The sequence below is a fragment of the Lissotriton vulgaris genome, chromosome 5 (genome assembly GCF_964263255.1).
Source record: "Lissotriton vulgaris chromosome 5, aLisVul1.2, whole genome shotgun sequence".
Classification (NCBI taxonomy): domain Eukaryota; kingdom Metazoa; phylum Chordata; class Amphibia; order Caudata; family Salamandridae; genus Lissotriton; species Lissotriton vulgaris.
Window position 1 is genome coordinate 892,717,397 of NC_141693.1, and position 19,822 is coordinate 892,737,218.

At 48.4% G+C, this 19,822-nt stretch overlaps 1 protein-coding gene across 1 annotated transcript in view; it reads right to left on the bottom strand.

Annotated features, from left to right (window-relative positions):
* The window catches only part of FFAR4 (free fatty acid receptor 4), a 192,433-nt gene extending 174,879 nt beyond the window's left edge, over window positions 1–17,554 (bottom strand). The window contains exon 1 of the mRNA XM_086922483.1: window positions 16,718–17,554. Within this exon, the coding sequence (XP_086778609.1) occupies window positions 16,718–17,287 (570 nt within the window). The 5' untranslated portion in view covers window positions 17,288–17,554. The remainder of the gene's footprint in view (window positions 1–16,717) is intronic.
* Between the last annotated feature and the right edge of the window lie 2,268 nt (window positions 17,555–19,822).

A 19,822-nucleotide genomic window follows, 5' to 3' on the forward strand; every position in this document is an offset into this window, starting at 1 on the left:
CAAACATTTTGAAGGAAAACATTGCTTTATAGGAGTTTGTTTGCCACAATAGGTTTTGCTGGAGAAATGCATGTACCCACTATATTGAGGTTTTGTTAGTTATTTATGTAATAAGGATCTCTGTTAAATTAGCAGTTTTTAGATTTTCCAGCCAATTGTTTATTCTCAGATAGATTAAGTGGTTCTTGGGTGCCTTGCTAATGTATGGGGTGCCCCAGGACTAAAGACGTTTTCTGAAATAGAGTATCCTCTCTGTCGATAGATTATTTGTATGCCTTGTCTAAATATCTTTTGTTATGACCACCAATAGATATCTGCTGCCCTACAACCATTGACAGAGGGGCCAGAACATCAGATCCAGCCTGGGGAGTCAGTGCCGATCCAGCTTGGAGCTGAGATAAAGAGAACCAGCACAGGCATTGCTGGCAACTAGGATCACAGTGAAGGCAGAAGGGCAGAAGCACTGAGCTCAGTAACAAAACCTGAAGTGTGCACCCCTGTCACTGTCTTGGACGAAAGACGGGGTCACAAATCAGGACGGAGAATTCTTTGTGTGGATCCAGTTTTTGATGGCCCAGATGAGAGAGTCACAGACCGACAAGGACGGCAAAGAGGCTTTTGCTTGAGGTGACCCCCTTTGAAACAAGAGTTGCTTCAGATACTCCAGCATCAGGCCTCTGAGTCCTGGTCCCTAAATGAATGCAAGTTGCACCTATGTTTGTTGATCAAGAGGTACCTGGGCATACTGAGTACAATCTGTGGCCTGACAAAAGAGCAGTGCGCCAGCAGAGCAACACAGGAGTTAGGGAAAGACTTGAGTTCAGGGTACAGGTGCTGTGCCCTTGGTGACTGTTAGATTAAAGTGAAGAAAACTGGTGCACTGCCTGAGACACTGGACAGGATCGCTGAGGGATTTGCCACAGAGAGTGGGTTACCTATCCTGAAAGAAAAAAGAAACTTTGGGCCCTGATTGTCTGTTTAGTTGCAAGTTGTGCTGCTCCACCGTTGGAAAATAACTTTTGATGGCTGTTCGGAGCCTGTCTGTGAGGCTCAGACGGACACAGGGAGAAGACTTCCCTCTGCCTGGTTGTACAGTGGCTTCTACTCTTCAAGTACTCTTTTAGCAATGTATCCCTTTGGTCATCCCATTTTTGAGGCGGAGCAGCCCTTTGCGGCTCCTCTTCCTAATTCCCATGGCCCCGTTTGGTCCTCCTGGTCCCCCAACACAAAGATTGTTTTTGCGACAACATGTGTAGTTGCTTTAATATTTGCATTCAAAATGTTTTTGCTTCTGCAAGAAAAATATTTTGTACACCCTTTGATAAATACTACTCTGCCATCCTCCTGAATATATCATTGATACCTTGGCCCTCATAAAAAAGAACACCGGAAGGTCTATCTGTAGGAAGGTGGATATCTGACTATGGTTGCCCCCAACTTTTTGCCTGGTGTTTTGCTGTTTTTTTCGACTTAGTTGACCTGGGGCCCTGCTATTCAGGACCCCAGGCCCACTGCTCTCTCTGTAAAATGGATTCCATGTACTCTAGGTACATATCTAATTGGATACTGAGTCACCTTATCAGCCCATGTACAGTGTAACTTAGGTACCCAGGGCATAGGTGCACCCAGGGCCTACCAGGGGCTGCAGCATGTATTATGCCACCCCTGGCTGGCCATGCAAATCTGACACAACTGGCTGATCAATCAGCTGGGGCAAGGTGGTGTAATCACTCTTTGCTTTAGATATAGTATCCCTATATATAGCCCTAAAATGGGCACATATCCTCCTATCAGTCACTCCTATGGCAGGCCTTATCAATCCTGAAGGCAGAGTGCTTGGAATTATGTGAGATGGTGCTCTAGCATGAGCTGAGCCTGTCTGCAGCTTTCGGAACCAAGTCCTTTAGCTGTTTCCATGATAACGCTATACCATATACTCTTAAGTGCATTATAATCCTCGCGGTTATTGCCAACTTTGGTATAGCATTATCAAGACATGTTGAGTAAGGTGTCATACGAATTGGAATACTACCCCCTCGCCAATTCTGGTGATGGGGGTAGCATTCCACCCTTCTAGAGGGACACGACATGTATGTAACTGTGAACCCCGGTTAAAGTTAACTCGAGCCTCAGCATCACAAAATGGATGCTGCCACCACGGACACAAGTCTGACCTCCTGCTGCTGGGAGTCCTTCCAGCGAGGGAGGCTTGGACAAAGGGTATCCTTCCTTGGGAGGTGCCAGCACCACCCCAGACAGGATTTTGTGTATAAGGTAGGACAGGGCTGAAAGTAATGAGACATGCCTGGGGCACACAAGGTGTCCCTGTGCATACTCCGGTCTAAACCAGTTCCTGGGGCACTCCAGCCCCAGAGCTGGTGCAAGACCGGACAAAGGATAGGGGGTGTAACCACCCCCCTTCCTGGTTCCACCCAGAGGAGGGACCTAGTCATAGTACAGCTCCCTTTAGCCGGATAAAGGTAGGAGCTGGTCCCATTCCAAATTAGATTATCCAGAACAACTTTACAAGGAGAAACTCTGGATTTCGACGTTCTACTCCACAGAAGACTGAAGAAATCTCCCTTGTGGGCAAGGAGTGTCCACCCTACACAAGCAGGCACCATCAGCGTCCAGCGGCTTCCCTTTGTTGTCTTCCTCAAAGGATCCAGACTTCAGAGCCCGACGAGACCCGGATTCCCAGACCTCTCCGACCTCTACCTACATCTGCAACTCAGCTGAGATCCGTGGGTGCAACGAGACATGTGGGACCGGCCACCTTGAAAGAAGCAGCACTTTGCTCCAGCACGACTTCTGAGGTAACCTCGTCCAAGAGCTTTGGGGACTGAGAAGCCCCGACCCCGAGCAGCTCCTGCATCGAAGACCAGCCCTCCAGCATCCACGAGATCTGCGTGGGGCCCTTGTGCCTGTTTGCTGCTCGAAGCGTTGTCTGGTCACTTGCCGGCTGGCTAGTGACCTCCTAGATGACGAAACCCAAAATCTTCACTGCTGGTCGGGTTGCCCCAGGCTGGCCCCTGCTCCCTTCCAAAAGAGGAGCACCCCGGACCCTCCTGGTCCACTCCAGACGCCGTTTCCACTCACCGCGTGGGTTGCCTTTGCCAAGGCCTGTTGACTCCGAATCCGAAGCCGACAATGCCGACAGCGAGAGCCTGTGTGGGACAGCTCGTGCCTCCATCCTGGTTGTCGAAGACACCACCTGGTCCACGTGGCTGCAGAGACAAGCGTCCACCTTCACCTGATCGCGACGACGACAACTGGTTCCACTCCTGGTTCCACTCCAGTCACTGGCTAGTGACTTTGAACATTGTCCCCTCTGCTTTCAGGTTCTTCCCTTCACTGATCCACCCTTGAATCACACCGGACATCTTCCTCCTGATCGCCTGCAGCATCTTTTCCTCCAGGCTCCATAGACTTCAACGCCAGAACCCGACACGACTTGGCACCTATACACCTGCAGCCCGTGGGTGAGGTAACACGAGCATTTCGGTGCTCAAGGGTAGCTTGACTCTCCTAGTGTCCAGTTCCACAGTCGTTTTAGTCCTACCTAGTCAGGATTGTCCGTACTCACCTTTTTCTTGAACTGTACTGTACATAGACACTGTTACGCATCTCGCGTATGAGTTCACACTCTGCACACGCGTTCCGTGGGCCTCCTATTACCTACCTAGAGTTAGTATAGCGTGGTCCCAGCGATCCTACAGCCTCTGGACAGCTCCATTTCTATTATCGACTTTCACATTCCACTTACTTAGTATATGGTTTGTCGTGCCCCTAGGGCACCATCGTAATTTGTGCAACTTAAACGTATTTTTCCTAAGAGTTTGTCATGTGCTTAGCCATCTGATCTCATAAAGAGTTCAGAGGTGTATGTTAGTTAATAAATACTAGTTTATTTTCATAACAACCTGTGTGGTGTCCTTTCACTTGGTATTCAAGGGGTTATATGTGGTAAAACAGCTGGCTTCACATGCCAAAAGAGTTTAGCCTAAGACTGCTTTGTCCATGCTACCACTAGGATAGCTGGTCTATAAGGTTGACTTACAACCAATCACCATAAGGGTTGTTTGGACTGATACAAGGTGATCACTAGAACTAGTGAGCATCATATATCAGGCCAACTTCTCACACTATCAATAATATGTTTTTATTTAGACATAGCATCAGGCATATGCTGTTGCCTATTTCCACACTGAATAAAATAGCCACTAAAATCCACTAGAACTCAGGGACATGGACTTGGACTGGCTGGTTATGGACTCTTTTCTCAGCTTGGGGCTGGAAAATATTATCCGCCTTATGTATACTTATTGCAATTTTTTTTGTCCCTGCTGGCTGTGTATTCAATGTGGCCTAATGCTCTGTTCCCTATGTATTTCCACCTGCGTTTCTTGCACACCAGTTAAACGTAATATGCTGAAAGTAAATGTCCAATCAGTAACTGATCAAGAAATTAGCCAGTTGATGTTAATTAATATGGAAAATACTTTTCATGTGTCCTCTATTGTATAGCAGATGTCTTCAGCTAATGCTAAAGCGGCCATCTGTGGAAACTAGCAGAAATCGCTGTTAGCATAAGCTAAAGCCATTTTGTTTGTGGCAGCCATTTTAGTTAGCCATATGCTCGCCATGTATTTCTCCCCTCTTCACTGTTGCCTGCCCTTGTATTCTGCTTCAGTCATCAGTTACAGTTAATTCCTTCATCAATGAGCCAGAGCAATGTATGCTCAAAAAGGCCAGTAGCTGCTAGAATGCACCTGTTACAGACTTAACTGTCAGGCTATTTCAACTGATGTAAGGGTTTTTGTTACTCCTCCCACTCTGTTGACTAAGTAGTTTCCAGTTGTCCATATATGAGAAATAGCTATTCATGTGGATACTTGTACTGCCTCTTTTTGAACCTCCATGCTTACACTGAAACTTTCACAGTATAAAAAGCCTGTGGTTTCTGTACTCATTGGACTACCTCATACATTGGCCTGAGGGTACCGTATTGAAGTAGTCTCCCTCATGAGAGGTTAATAAATGTATTCTCTTTAATATTACAGCTTCCGTACCAATTTCTTTTTTGTTGGTTTAAGGACCAGTGCATCAGTGAGCCCCTAAAAAGGCTTTTTATTCCACATTTACAGGATCTCTCTCTCTCTCTCTGTCGTACCTCCTCCCCCTCTTTCCATCTCTCTCTCTTTCTCTCTTGCCATCTCTAACTCTCTATCTTCCTTCTCTCTCATTATGTCTCTCGCTTTATTATTACTTATAAATTTCAAACGATTTGGCTCCCTGCTGACGTTGCCTCTGCCAGGCTATAGGAACAGGAGCGGCTGGGTCCACCAAGCCTGGCATGGGACAAGAAGTGATCTCCTTTATAGACAATTTGTAATATGACTAATGTTTACTATAAAATTATCACAAAGGACTGCAGCAAACTCACTACTGCGTTTTTATAAAACACAGGTGTTGTTTTACCGGCCACTACAACCAGTTTAAAAGAAATAGTCCCTGGAGTGGGACACATTAAATCCCACAGGATTCGGTGGGAAGCTGAAGAAATCAGAATGTTCCCAATAATTTGTCACAGTTATACGCAATGTCCATATTCAAAACCCTCTCACTTAAATTAGAATATACATTTTACAACCCTTGGCGGATATAATCAATTGCTTTTTTATATGTTCCTTGAATCCCAGATTGGGAGAGTGGGACCTCTGTTACCAGCAGGGTTATGGTAGCGGAGGCCCTGAGCCGGAGTGCACCTCGGTGACTCTGCCCACTTTCGAGCATATGTAGCACATGCACAGAAGTCCTGCTCCTACCTTCTTAGCATTTGTAATTGTTTATATCAAGGTTAGGCAGCCTTACGCATTGGAGTGATATACAATGCATATAAGAGCGTATTTGCAGATTGGGCGGTCCATACACTAAAGAAAGAATCTGAGTCCAAGTGGTGGGAGCTGGTGCTGCCTGATGAGGCAGAGCACTCCTGTAGGATTAGGACCAGGCTGTCCCGGGCAGTCCTGTAGGTTTAGGGCCAGGCTGGCTGGGGTATTCCTGTAGGATTAGGGCCAGGCTGGCCCGGGCAGTCCTGTAGTATTAAGACAAGGTTGGGCCGGGCAGTCCTGTAGGATTAGGACCAGGCTGCCTGGGCAGTCCTGTAGGATTAGGACCAGGCTGGCCCAAGCAGTCCTGTAAGATTGGGATCGCGCTGGCCGGGTAGTCCTGTAGGATTAGGACCAGGCTGGCCCGGGCAGTCCTGTAGGATTGGGACCAGGCTGGACCAGGCAGTCCTGTAGGATCAGGACCAGGCTGATCCCCTGTAGGTTTAGGACCAGGCTGGCCCGGACAGTCCTGTAGGATTAGGACCAGGCTGGAGGGAAGTCTTGTAGGATTAGGGCCAGGCTGGCCCGGGCGGTCCTGTAGGATTAGGGCCAGGCTGGCCCAGGCAGTCCTGTAGGATTAAGGTCAGACTGGCCCGAGCAGTCCTGTAGGATTGGGACCAGGCTGGCCGGGCAGTCCTGTAGGATTAGGAGCAGGCTGGCCCAGGCAGTCCTGTAGGATTGGGACCAGGCTGGCCAGGCAGTCCTGTAGGATTAGGACCAGGCTGGCCTGGACAATCCTGTAGTATTAAGACAAGGTTGGGCCGAGCAGTCCTGTAGGATTAGGACCAGGCTGGCCGGGCAGTCCTGTAGGATTAGGACCAGGCTGGCCCAAGCAGTCCTGTAGGATTGGGATCACGCTGGCCGGGTAGTCCTGTAGGATTAGGACCAGGCTGGCCCGGGCAGTCCTGTAGGATTGGGACCAGGCTGGACCAGGCAGTCCTGTAGGATCAGGACTATGCTCATCCCCTGTAGGTTTAGGACCAGGCTGGCCCGGACAGTCCTGTAGGATTAGGACCAGGCTGGAGGGCAGTCTTGTAGTATTAGGGGCAGGCTGGCCCGGGCAGTCCTGTAGGATTAGGGCCAGGCTGGCCCAGGCAGTCCTGTAGGATTAAGGCCAGGCTGGCCCGAACAGTCCTGTAGGATTGGGACCAGGCTGGACCAGGCAGTCCTGTAGGATCAGGACCAGGCTGATCCCCTGTAGGTTTAGGACCAGGCTGGCCCGGACAGTCCTGTAGGATTAGGACCAGGCTGAAGGGCAGTCTTGTAGTATTAGGGCCAGGCTGGCCCGGCAGTCCTGTAGGATTAGGGCCAGGCTGGCCCAGGCAGTCCTGTAGGATTAAGGCCAGGCTGGCCCAGGCATTCCTGTAGGATTGGGACCAGGCTGGCCGGGCAGTCCTGTAGGATTAGGACCAGGCTCTCCCGTGCAGTCCTGGAGGATTAGGACCAGGCTGACCCAGGCAGTCCTGTAGGATTGGGACCAGGCTGGCCCGGGCAGTCCTGTAGGATTAGGGCCAGGCTGGCCCGAGCAGTCCTGGAGGATTAGGACCAGGCTAGCCCGGGCAGTGCTGTAGTATTAGGGCCAGGCTGGCAGACATGCGGTGAGGCCATGGTGGAGGCAGAGGCAGGTAGTTCGGAATGATCACAACACTAGGAGCTGAACCAGGAGAGACCCTTGGTGACAGTGAGCCAGGTGAACGGTGAGGAATGGTGTGATACAAGGCTGAACCCTTGGTAGAAGAGAAAGAGTCAGAATAAAGGAGGACAGTGAGCAGGGAAGTTGTGCCCCAAGCAGTGAGTGCAGTAGTAATAGGCGAGAGAGCACCAGGAGGACATCTGTAGGGCGTACAATGGAAGGATGCGGATAGAGGGCAGGATCCAGGCTGAGGCAGCTCCGAAAAAGCAACCAGGAACCGGACAGGTAACCCATGGCCCCAGTATTAGGTACACAGACAAAAGGGCCAGCAGCTTGTGATGTTTGGAGCATACAAACAGGCTCAGAAACAGTCTTAGGGGGATATGGAAAAAGAAATGCCAACCAGGCCCACCAAATGAACAAATACTGTAGTATACTGCGGGTGGTCGGAAGAAGTTGCAACGAACCATACTGTAGCAGAGAATAGTTACTGCAGCTGTTGCAAGGACCACAATCAGGGCAGACCTGAGAAAAGCGGTGGAGAGGACACAGGCAAAGAAGTAAGCAGTAGGCACCATCACACAGGAGATGGCAACAATGTGGAACACCATCATCACACTGCAAAAGAAGACCTGAACACGAACTTGCTATTTCTACGGGTTCAGGAGGGGCCGGAAGACCTGTTGGCTGGACTGTTCTTGGACACCAGATCATGGAGACCCTAAGAGCTAAGTGACTGTCTAATCTGTTCTCTGTTATAATAGTCCATTAAGCTCTGATACCTGCCCCGAAGCCTGATACATCTTCCCAGTAGATAACCGCCAGATTTGTAAAACTTGAAGACAGAGACATGATACCCCTGGTGGCAAGAACACAAAACGGAGCCCTATAAGAGTGGCTTGAAATACAATTATTCCTGAATTATATGCAGCTGGTTCAGTCACACTGAAAACTCATTAAATGAAAACTGTGTGCACTGAAGGGACTGAAGTACGTGTTAGTATACCCTACTAAGGGCCATTTTGTCACCAGGGAAGGCAAAATAAACTTCTTCCAGTCCCCAATGATGCCTGGGACATGATTGAAGGATGAGTTCAGACGTAACCCAAATGCTGAGCAGAATTATTCAAAGCAAGGAGGGCTTTAAAACAAGAGGCTGCATTCCTCCGGTCCTGGAGTGGACAGTGCTGGGTAGGGTGCTGACACCCTTCGGCTTTTCTTCGGGTGAAGCTTGTAGTATAGGTGGCCTGACCCCACACTCAGTTAATGTTCAATATTGTTTTTGATGTTACAGTTGGGGAAGGTGGTGGTGAACCCAATTAGCTGGAAAAGTAAGGAGCAACTGATGTTGCAGTAAAAACGTAACTATAGCTCCCTCTTTTATGGTATTTCTTTTTTTTTACATTTCCGTCTATATTTATCCATGTTTATTTTTTGCTCAATTCATCTGTATGTATCCATATTTATTTTGTACTTACGGAAACAATGAAAGCGCAATGCAAATATTTGCACATATATTTAACCAACAAATGTTTACTCATCTTTGAATGTCAAATGATTTTATCCATTTACAATGCAATACATGCACCTGAAATAATTGGCATTGGAGAACAGCTTAAACAGCTTTTTTGCTGCAGTTATTTAAGCGGTACAAAAGGGGGTGGTGATGGACGGAGCATCTGAACCAATCAAACACTCACACCCAGTCAACAGATCTGGGTTTAATCCATCACCGTTCTTTAGCCCACTCTGCCACCCCAGTTCAGACATGCCCATATGCAAATCAGTCTGACCCTGTGCCTCATGGGAACAGACCAGCCCGAATTGCCAAGCCATGCCTTCCCTGGACCGGAAACAAGCTTCCTAAGACCGGTTTCTGGCATTACAGCCACCTTCAGCCAGGCTTGTTTGAATCCAGTGGCAAAGTGAGTAAGGGACTGACGTATGAGCATACCCTGCCAACTTGGCTTGGCAGTTTGGGCATGACTGTTCCCATGAGGCACAGGGTCAGACTGATTTGCATATGGCCATGTCTGAACTGGGGTGGCAGAGTGGGCTAAAGAACGGTGATGGATTAAACCCAGATCTGTTGACTGGGTGTGAATGTTTGATTGGTTCAGATGCTCCGTCCATCACCACCCCCTTTTGTACCGCAGTTATTTAAGCTTCATTAGGAAATCTTTTTTAGGTCGAGCAGCGTCTGCTCGAGACCTATTGTTGCCCGTATCTGGGAATGAAGACACGAGTGTGCCGCGCGCTTTTCCATTTCCAGTTTTCACCGTGGGAGCGCGCCTCTCAGACACGCTTGAGCAGATGCACTGCATGCAAACACGACGCAGCACACACACACACACAGCCAGCCCCCACCCCCTGCACACACAGGCGCGCGCACACATACACACGGTGCCGCCACCCCACCCCCCCTGCACGCACACACACAGACAGACATGCACACAGACACGCACGCATACACCCGCCGCAGCCCCCTACCCCCCTCTGCACACACCCTCCCCCCCTTACAACTAAACCCCACTCATCGCATCGCCGCCACTCCTGACTTCGGCAGCCACCGCGGGGCTCTCCCTCGGGCATGGGAGCCCCGCCCGCGTCACCAATGCTGCTCTCTGGCACTCCGTGGAAGCGGGCTTCACGTAGAAGGCGGATGTCCCGCCCCACGACCGGCTTCACGCTGCCGAACTTCCGGTTGGCATTCTGCTGTCTGCTGCAAGATTTCACCAGCAGCCTCTTCGAATTCCGGAGTCTTGGCACTGCTGAAGTCTTAGACGGAAGGAACTTGGTGTATTTAAAAAACCCAGAGGTACAGTTTGAGCACTAATACAATAGCCTCTTACACCACAAAGTCACCTCACAGACTGCACGAAATCCAGACCGCAATTCGTTGCTGTCTTCATTACCAAGGGGGGGGGGGGCACTCCACCTAGTGGTTACTCTAAAATGGAGCGAACACGCTGTTTATCTTTTCCATGGTTTTGGGAAACGCTCCGTTTAAATGATCACTTTGAGCCCTGTGATCTGGTCCCACGAGGGCTCTGGCGATATTGTTATTGCAGGTAGCATAATGAAGGACATCCTATTTACTTCCACATCGGGCCTGTACGTCCATAATACACTCCGTGCCCATTGCTTCGTGCTCGTATCTGTTTCTGTCATCCTACGCGCATTTCCGGATCTTTCCTGCTCGTGTGGCTAACTAACACAGTTCCGAACCACAAAAGAAATATTTCTGCTCATGGCAACAAACAAGTTGAGCGTGAATAAATCTGGAATCCAAAATACTATTTAGTATTTTTCTCTCAAAAAAAGTTATCTTTACAGGTGCGATGGATGCCTTTGCTGCTCTCGCGCGGTAATGCTGATAGAATTCCTCCTCCAATAGCGCCGATGCTGGAGACCTTTTTTTTTCTCGCTGGTGGGCTGCACACAAAATTGCTCTCTGCAGGTGCTTATCGCCGGGTTGGATTGCACTGTGGCAAGGTCCAGCCAATCACCAGAGCAGACTGCTGCGGGGATCCCTACCCCTCCCGTTTCTTTGTAATTCCTTCAAAAGTCTTATGCTGATACCGCAATAGTTTCACAAGCTATTCTGCTAATTGCTATGCTGCCTTTTGGCGAGGTTCGCGCTATGCAAATACCATAAACACATGCATATAAATATTTGTTTTTTACTGAATAACTGATGGCATATTAAGAGGGAGTCATTCCATGAAAATACTTGGCTCGCACAGAGGCAGGATGGGGGTTACTTTTTACACGCGTGCGTGACGACGACTGTCCCGTCACCAGTCTTGTCGCTCTAGGAAATGTGTTAGGACAGGTTCCGACTGTTTGCATCTTGTGCCCTGTGCTAGCCAAGCTCACTCCCCCCACACACAAACACCTCCCCCACACACTCTCCCCACACAAACAACCCCACACACACACCCCCCACAAACCCACACACACACAATCACCCACACACACCCCCACACACACACCACCCCCACACACAAATCCCCCCACACACACCCACACAACCCCCCACACACACCCCAACACACACAACCCCACACACAACCCCCCAAACACAAAACCCCTCCCACACACACACCCCCACCCCCACCCCCCCACACACATCCCCACACACAAACTCCACACACAAACACAACCCCACACAGACACAACCACACACACAGACACCCCCCCCACACACGGACACTCCCCCCACACACACAAACACTGCCCCCACACACACAACCCCCCACACAAACCTCCACACACACAACCCCGCACACACACACACAATCCCACCCCCCACACCCACACCAACACACCCCACACCCACACACACATACCACACATACCACACACACAACCCCACACACACACATACCACACACACACACATACCACACACACAACCCTCCCCACACACACAACCCCCCACACAACCCCACACACACAACCCCCCACACACAGACATCCCACACATACATACCCCACACAGACAACCCCACACAGACAACCCCACCCTCCCACACACCCCCACACAGACACACCCCCACACACACACACACCCACCCCCACACATACCACACACACAACCCCACACCCCCACCCCCACACACAGAACCCTCCACACAAACAACACTCCACACACACACCCCCACACACACAACCCCTCCCACACACAACCCCCCACACCCAACCACAACCACACACAACCGCACCTACAACCATGCACAGAACCCCCCACACACAACCCCCCCACACACAACCCCACACACACAACCCCACACACACAACCCCAAACACAACACACAACCCCACACACAACCCCAAACACAACACACAACCACATACAACCTCAAACACAACACACACAACCCCACACACAAACACAACAACGCACAACCACACACACAACCACATCCACAAACACACAACCACAATGATAAACACACCACACACACACATCCACACACACAACCACAACCATAAACACACACCACACACACAACCATCTGTCTGTCTGTCTGTCTGTCTATCGCCCGCACTCGGTCTATCGCCCGCACTCGGTCTATCGCCCACACTCGGTCTATCGCCTGCACTCGGTCTATCTGTCTGTATGTCTGTCTGTCTATCTCTCTATCTATCGCCCTGACTCTCTCTATCTATCTATCGCCCTGACTCTATCTCTCTGTCTATCTCTCGCCCTGACTCTATCTCTCTATATATCTATCGCCCTAACTATCTATCTATCTATTGCTCTCACTTCCTATATCTATTGCACTCACTCTATCTATCACACTCAATCTATCACAGCATCACTCAGCACCACCACAGCATCACTCAGGGGCACCACAACATCACTATGCGCTACCACAGCATCACTGAACGCCACAGCATCACTCATCGCCACCACAACATCACTCAGCTCCACCACAGCATCAATCTGTACAACCATTCAACAAGTAGTTCAAATATGTTCTCTCAATGTTTCAAGCTTTATTACAAATGTCACAAAAAGATGTTAATATTTCACTTCTGTTCTTGGATTTTCGTCACAATAAAATACACTGAACATAATCTTTACAAAAATTATTTACAAAGGTTTAAGCTATTGCCATTAAAAATTACAATAACTTTTATTAATTAATAATTATTTAAAAAAGTAAAAACCATTGTTATTTGTAATATCATTACATCTAAGTCACGTAAATACAACACATATTGCATTACAAATGCTATAGGCGTCACATTTGCGAAAATTATAACTATTGGCATTGTAAATGACAAAGCTATTAATTTCACTATTTTCAAAACCAACACATAAATAAAAAATGTGTTATTTACAATACTAATAGCTCAAACTTTCCTAATGCGAGACCTATTGCATTGCGAATGCTTGTTCTTTTTTTTAACTCCTCTACTTGTTAATCTGCACAGATATTAACTTAGCACCATGATCGTCCAAAAGAAATTCTATTTTATATATTTTTCCATATTTAAAAATAAAAACAGACCAGAAATAGATTGCTTTCTGTCTGTATTTATCTGCAAAAATCAGTAAAAACTGAAAACTTAAAGCCTTAAAGGAGGAAGTGGGGGGCGGGGGTAATGAGTTTCGTAATCATGTTGGATATGTGAGCAAAACCAGTGGAAAGAGCACAAACTGACAACAAAACAATAGAGTGAAGGTAGGGTTGGGACTAGGTAGGGATGGCCACACATGGAATGCAGTGTGTACGCTGGAGTAATAAGGGGGGCATTATATTCATATGGATAAGTTCTCGGTAGAGAGACACGGACAGGGGAAGAATTGATGATGAAGTGGCATTAGTGGAAAGTAAGGGGAAGAGGGGATTAGATGGAATAGAGCAGAAAGGGAGAGGAATGTGATGATGAGAGCAGGGAAAAGGAAGTAACAAGATCAACAATATTGTTAATTCCTTAAATGTCAGAAAAGATGTCATCACAGATTTTAAAGCTAACACCCTCAGTGCTTCTGAAGTTTCGCTGCAGTTGTTCTTCATACCATCGACAGACATAGATTCAAATCAGTTGGGCCAAATATATTGACCCTCTGGATATTTTACCTGCTTACAGCCATAAAAAGTCTTACTGATTGAGGAAACAGCTGTTAAAGATAATATAAATTCCACTTTGACTACTGGCTCTGTATCAGATGACTGGAAGACTGCATTTGTGATGACCTTGTTGAAGAAAATAACTTTAGGGCACTCTAGCTTAGCGGAGAATCATCCAATTTCACAAATACCTTTCTTTCTAATGTACTCAAAAAAGAAGTCTACAACCCAACTTAAAGGTTCAAAGAGACAAATGATATTTGTTATCCTATGCCAGCAGGATTCTGATATGGGTGCAGTACTGAGACTGATAGTCACTGCACTTAGATGAACTTAGACGCTCGGCAGATATGGACCAGCCTGTTTTGTTTTCTTGGTTAGACCCGTCGGTGGAGGTCGACACTGTAAATCATCAGATTTTAATAGAATGGCTTGAAATTCTTCAGTCCGGTTTTGAGAATTTCTTAATAGTCGATCCCAAACAGTTGCGCTTGTCCATTTCTGTCTTCTGAATGGAAGCTTATAGAGGGTTTACCTCAATGTTCCATCGTGTCCCCACTACCTTTTATTTTCTATGCACTTTCTATCTTTCTTTCTCACTCCAATCCTATGCCAATACATTGTTCATGTGTACAAACGTCAACCAGGTGATCTTAAAGATCACACATGACATGATAACGAAAGCCAATAATCTCAATCCTGGCTTCACCGAGGGTGAAGACTGGATGAGTCTTAACCATCTACCTGAACGGATATAAAACTGAGATTTTGCATTTTTTTAGTTTTTCCCATAAAGTTCAACTCATGAATGCATTTATATCTTTGTGACTGCAATACCCTATAAATGGTCACATTGGAATGCGTTCTTCATTCCTTAAAATTGGCCCAAATGTTGTCACATGCCTGACTAGAAGGGAGCATGTGGCCGTTGCTTTGTCTTCATTACACTTGCTTCTTATAAAGCAGAGGGTGACTCTTAAATCTCTACACCTGGTACACAAATCTTTGGATGCAAGGGTTAATGGGCTAACACTTTCATCGTGTTTAGCTGATACCAGCCCTCTCAGTTGCTTAGGTCTCAGCATCAACAACGTCTTCAGATTCCTACGGTAGGGAGAGTGCGGCTGAGTGGTTGAGTAGCATTCCAAAGGAATCTGCTCCCATTACCTTCACAGAGAGACTCTAACCTATTCAAATTCTCAAAAAGTTTAAAGACATTGCTTTACTCTTTTAAAAGAATATCACTCTATTTAAGATCATGTTTTCCCATGTTCAGCACCATGGTGCAGTAGGGTAAAAGAGCACTTACCAAATAACTTAAATACATTTTTATAAAAAATTGACATTTAACCTACTCAATCTATTTACTACATGTCATAATTACCTATGAGCCTGCAACACATGCACCATCTTTGTTGAGTTGCTGCACCTCTCACTACCATGTGTGTACTGGTGCACCCTCTGTTTATCACACTTTTTTATGGGGCATCTCCTGGTTAGCTCGCATTCTGAAGTGCTGCTCGAGATTATAATAAACACAGGACATCCCCTGCTAAACACATATGTTCCGCGGCAGCTGAAACATGCCACCCACTGAGTCACAGCCATGCTTAACTTGTATGTAGGAGTGAAGCTCCTGCTTACCATGTTTGGTGAGGTTAAGCCTTACTTACAAGACATTTTGAAAGCAACTCCTTCTTACATTGTGTGCTGAGTGGCACAACTGCCTACTACATGTGTAGTAATAATGTACCTGTCATGAAGCAGCTATGACTTAAAGTATGTGTGAGGTGTAGCAGTTCATAGCTCCTACATGCGCCAGAGTATCTTTCTTACTGTACATGTAGGGGTTAGCTCCAGGTATCACACATTTCAACAAAGTAATAAGTAACTTGATTGATGTGCAATACACGTTTACCAAAAATGTGAGTGTGGGTATAGAGTTTGGCAGATCCGTCAAGTCCAAAAATTAGTGGCAGTCCAGACGTCACTATTTATAGTGTATTGATGTCTATGCTCTATAATTGGGGTGGATGGGGCATCCGCTGCCTTTTGGTGGTTTGTGCATCCGCCAAACTCTAAATCAGGGCCTTGGTTTCAGCACTATGGTGCAGCGCTTGCGATTAACTGTTAGTTTGACCACAGGCAGAAGTTTCTGGAAGGGAGCGGTGTGTATGGAAAGTCCCTGGCTTAGTGATGTTCAGTGAGTGTATGGTTTTCCCTGAAGATATATTTCTCAGGGACTGTGAGTTTTGCGGCCTGCCCCTCCAAACCTGTTGACATATCTTTGTGTTGTTCCTGCAGGGTGCATGGCAGTTGGGTAGTGGTCTTTCAGCACGCTTTGGTTAACTCATGTCAGGTGTAGAAGTGTAGCCCATCGTTTACTCCCTTTGTTGTGTGTTGAAGAAAGATTGTTCTGGTGGTGGAGGGATTGGAAGCAACAGTTGCCTTCCTTATATGTAGAGGCACATCTCTCCTTACCTAATAAAAATAGGCTGATCTATCTTCTGCCTACTACATTTGCTAAACTGGTGTATCAGTCTATTACATTTTTATAGGGCGCAACCCGTTCTTGCCACCCTTGTTAAGGTGCTACTGCAGCTTACCTCCTTGCCATTGGCCGGCTGAGTTGTCACTCTGAAGAAGATGCAGAGGGGCAGCGCCGTGAGGGCGGAGAAGCCCCAGATGCCCAGCAGCCCTCCGGCCACCGCCTTGGGGTCGCAGCTGGAGGCCTGGTGCAGCCGCATGATGCACACCATCCGCTCCAGGCTGACGGCGGCCAGGGAGCTGATGGTGACGCAGCCGCTCAGACTCACGACGTAGAAGAGCAGGTGGCAGCACAAGTCCCCCATGGTCCAGGCCCCGCTCCAGCGCGCGGCCAGGATGAAGGGGATGGTGCTGATGAAGAGCAGGTCGGCGCAGAAGAGGTTGAGCACGAAGCAGTTGGCGGTCACCAGGCGCTTCTTGCGCGCCAGCAGCGTGATGGCGCAGATGTTGGCCAGCAGAGACACCACGAAGATGAGGGACAGAGCGACGGTCTCCACTATTGGCATGGCCAGTCCGTCCCGGGACTCGGAGAAAAAAGTGAAATAGGTCCAGTTCGGTCGGAAGATGTCCTGAGGGGAGGTGACCGCAGCTTCCTCCATCGTTCCTGCGTAGGGGCGGGAATGCACCATGCTCCCCCGGGAAGCTGCAGAGGCCTGGGCCCAGAACTGACCTGGAGACACCGACGCCAACTTGGCAGCTGAACACACCGCGGCAGCATCCGCTGCCGGCGGCGTCTCTCTCCCTGCCTCTAGGACACAAAGGGCAGGCTCCTGGTGGCGCAGCCTCCCCGTACGACAGGACACACAAATGCCTGCAGCCGCTCTATTAAACCCGTCCAGCAGCCTTCGTGCCCCGTCTGCGCGGGAAACAAGGAAGTGGCGCGGACTGTAAACGTCCACCCATCTAAAGCAAAGATAAGAGCGCCGTAATTCACGCCATCTCTTTATAAAGCACACACAGGCTGCACATAATTGGTGTTAGGTGACACTGGACCGCTGGCGACAAGCAATCCAAGGCGTAGACACATAACACGGTCGCACTTGGCAGCGCTCAGCGTCACACTTAGGTAACGTTGACATTTAGCCACTTTTTGGCCGTCTCTGTTCGGATGTTATTCGACATAAGCAGGTTACAATCGATGCCCTAATTAACAAAGGTAAAGGTACACTTTTCTGTAAGTTTACGATTGTTTGCTGTCAGGACCGAACTTTGCGCAGATAGTGCCCTGGGCAGAACCACATTTGGAATTAGCGCCCCTTAGTCGCCCGCTTTTTATCCTAGTTGTAGCCTGTAACGAGATATACAACTGTATATCTGTTGCATCTCTTGCCCATAGCACAAATTGTTTGACCCTTGCTTCCGTCTGTGCCGGACATCCACTAGCCGTTGAAGACAAGAAGGTGGAGAAGTATTTCCTGTAACGAGCTCTGGTGCTGTGCCAATGCTTTCTCACCCAAGGCCATTAATCTGGGGTCCACTGCACCAGTCTCTACCAGTCCTCTTGGTAGGGTATCATCATCTTATGATCTGCCTCTGGGCATGACAATCTGAACTTCTCACACTGGAGAACGAAAAAGTTAATTAGTTGCAGTGTTCTTTACGCCGTGCACGTAATGCACGTGGAAGTTGACATTGCCATACAGGCACGCCTTGACCAGCTCTATGATAAGACCCAGCAGGAATGGGGCATTTTGCTGTCTGGGTGTTAACCGCATGCACTACCACCATGGTATCAGACCAAAGCACTGTCTCTCTGTCCTATAGCTCCCTGGGCCACAGTGCCAGCACTATAGGAATGAGCACAAGGACTGAAGGACTGCCACGTTCTTCATAAAGCCCCTCTTGTGTAAAGCGCTGGGCCACTTTGCTGCGCACCATTGAGTTCCTACTATGGGTCCAAAACCTTCTTGCCCTGATGCATTCGTGAAGAGCCTCAGCTGTTAGTTGGTAGCCCAGTGGGAGGGGGGGGGGGGGGTACACAAGATCAGTGCCCACTGAATTATCTCAGGAAGTCTTTCTTCTTGATCACTCACTCCAGGAAGGAGCTGAATGCATCGAAGTACGAACATTAAACAGAACAGCCCAATGCCATGCACTTGTGGAAATAAGCCCGGTTACACCATCGCATGCTGAGCAGGTGGAAACCTTTGGAGTGGACTGGATCTAGCCTAAAGGCAGATTCTATGTCTGCTTATGCCAGTACTGCGTGCTGTCCTGCCTGTCAGACCAGTACCACCAATCGTCGAAGGATGCATATGTCACTGAGCAAGACCCTTCTGCCAAGCTATCCTTCACTGATGAACCCCTGGGGTAGGACATATGATGGTTGAGGCAGAATTTACCCTGCTCCTTTTTGGGGACAATGACTAGTGGGGAAAAAATCAAGTTCTTTAGTAAAGGGGATTCAAAAGGGCCAGTTACTTGCCCTAGTTGGCACTCTTTCACTAATTTGCTATCAACCACTAGTGGCACATCCATGGCGGATTTCAAATTCTTGTCGGTTCTCACTACCAGTGGACCTGTGTAAGGGATTACGTAGGCATCTCTGAAACCCCTGAACAGTAGTTCTTGGGCATCAGGCCATGGATAATCTGCCAGTAATGCTGCTGTGTCAAATTTGATAGCTGAGGGGGCTATTGTATTGATCATGTTATGTCTGCTTTGCACCAGCACTGGGTCCTGCACTCCTGAGTTTGCCCTATCTTGGCCCTGTCCCCTACATGCTGATACCTGTTGGGCACCGGAGCACTTGGTTCATGTGTGACTAAACGTATATGCCGTCCCCATGTGCATGCTATGCTGTTGTAGAGTTCGCACACTGAATTGCCCTGCCTCCGTGTGTGCTGGTCCCTGCATCGAACCCTGCCTTTGATCCCTCGAAAGGGCTGCCGCCCTGCTGGAAAGTCCTCCCCATAGTATGTCCCTCTGTCGAATCCTTGCCTGGGTGCGTGAGGCGTGTAGCCCCAATCACAGTGTGCAGGTGCATTTCTGCCCCCCATGTGTTGCATTCAGAGCTCTACATCCTTGGTGTCCCATATCATTGTGTGTGTATCCGTTCTTTTGCATGAGTTCCCTACCCTAGGTTAGCCAACCTGCCCCCCCCCCCCCCCCCCCCCATTGAGCTTTCCCTCCTCTTGGATGGTCCTATTGCAATTGCATAGCCC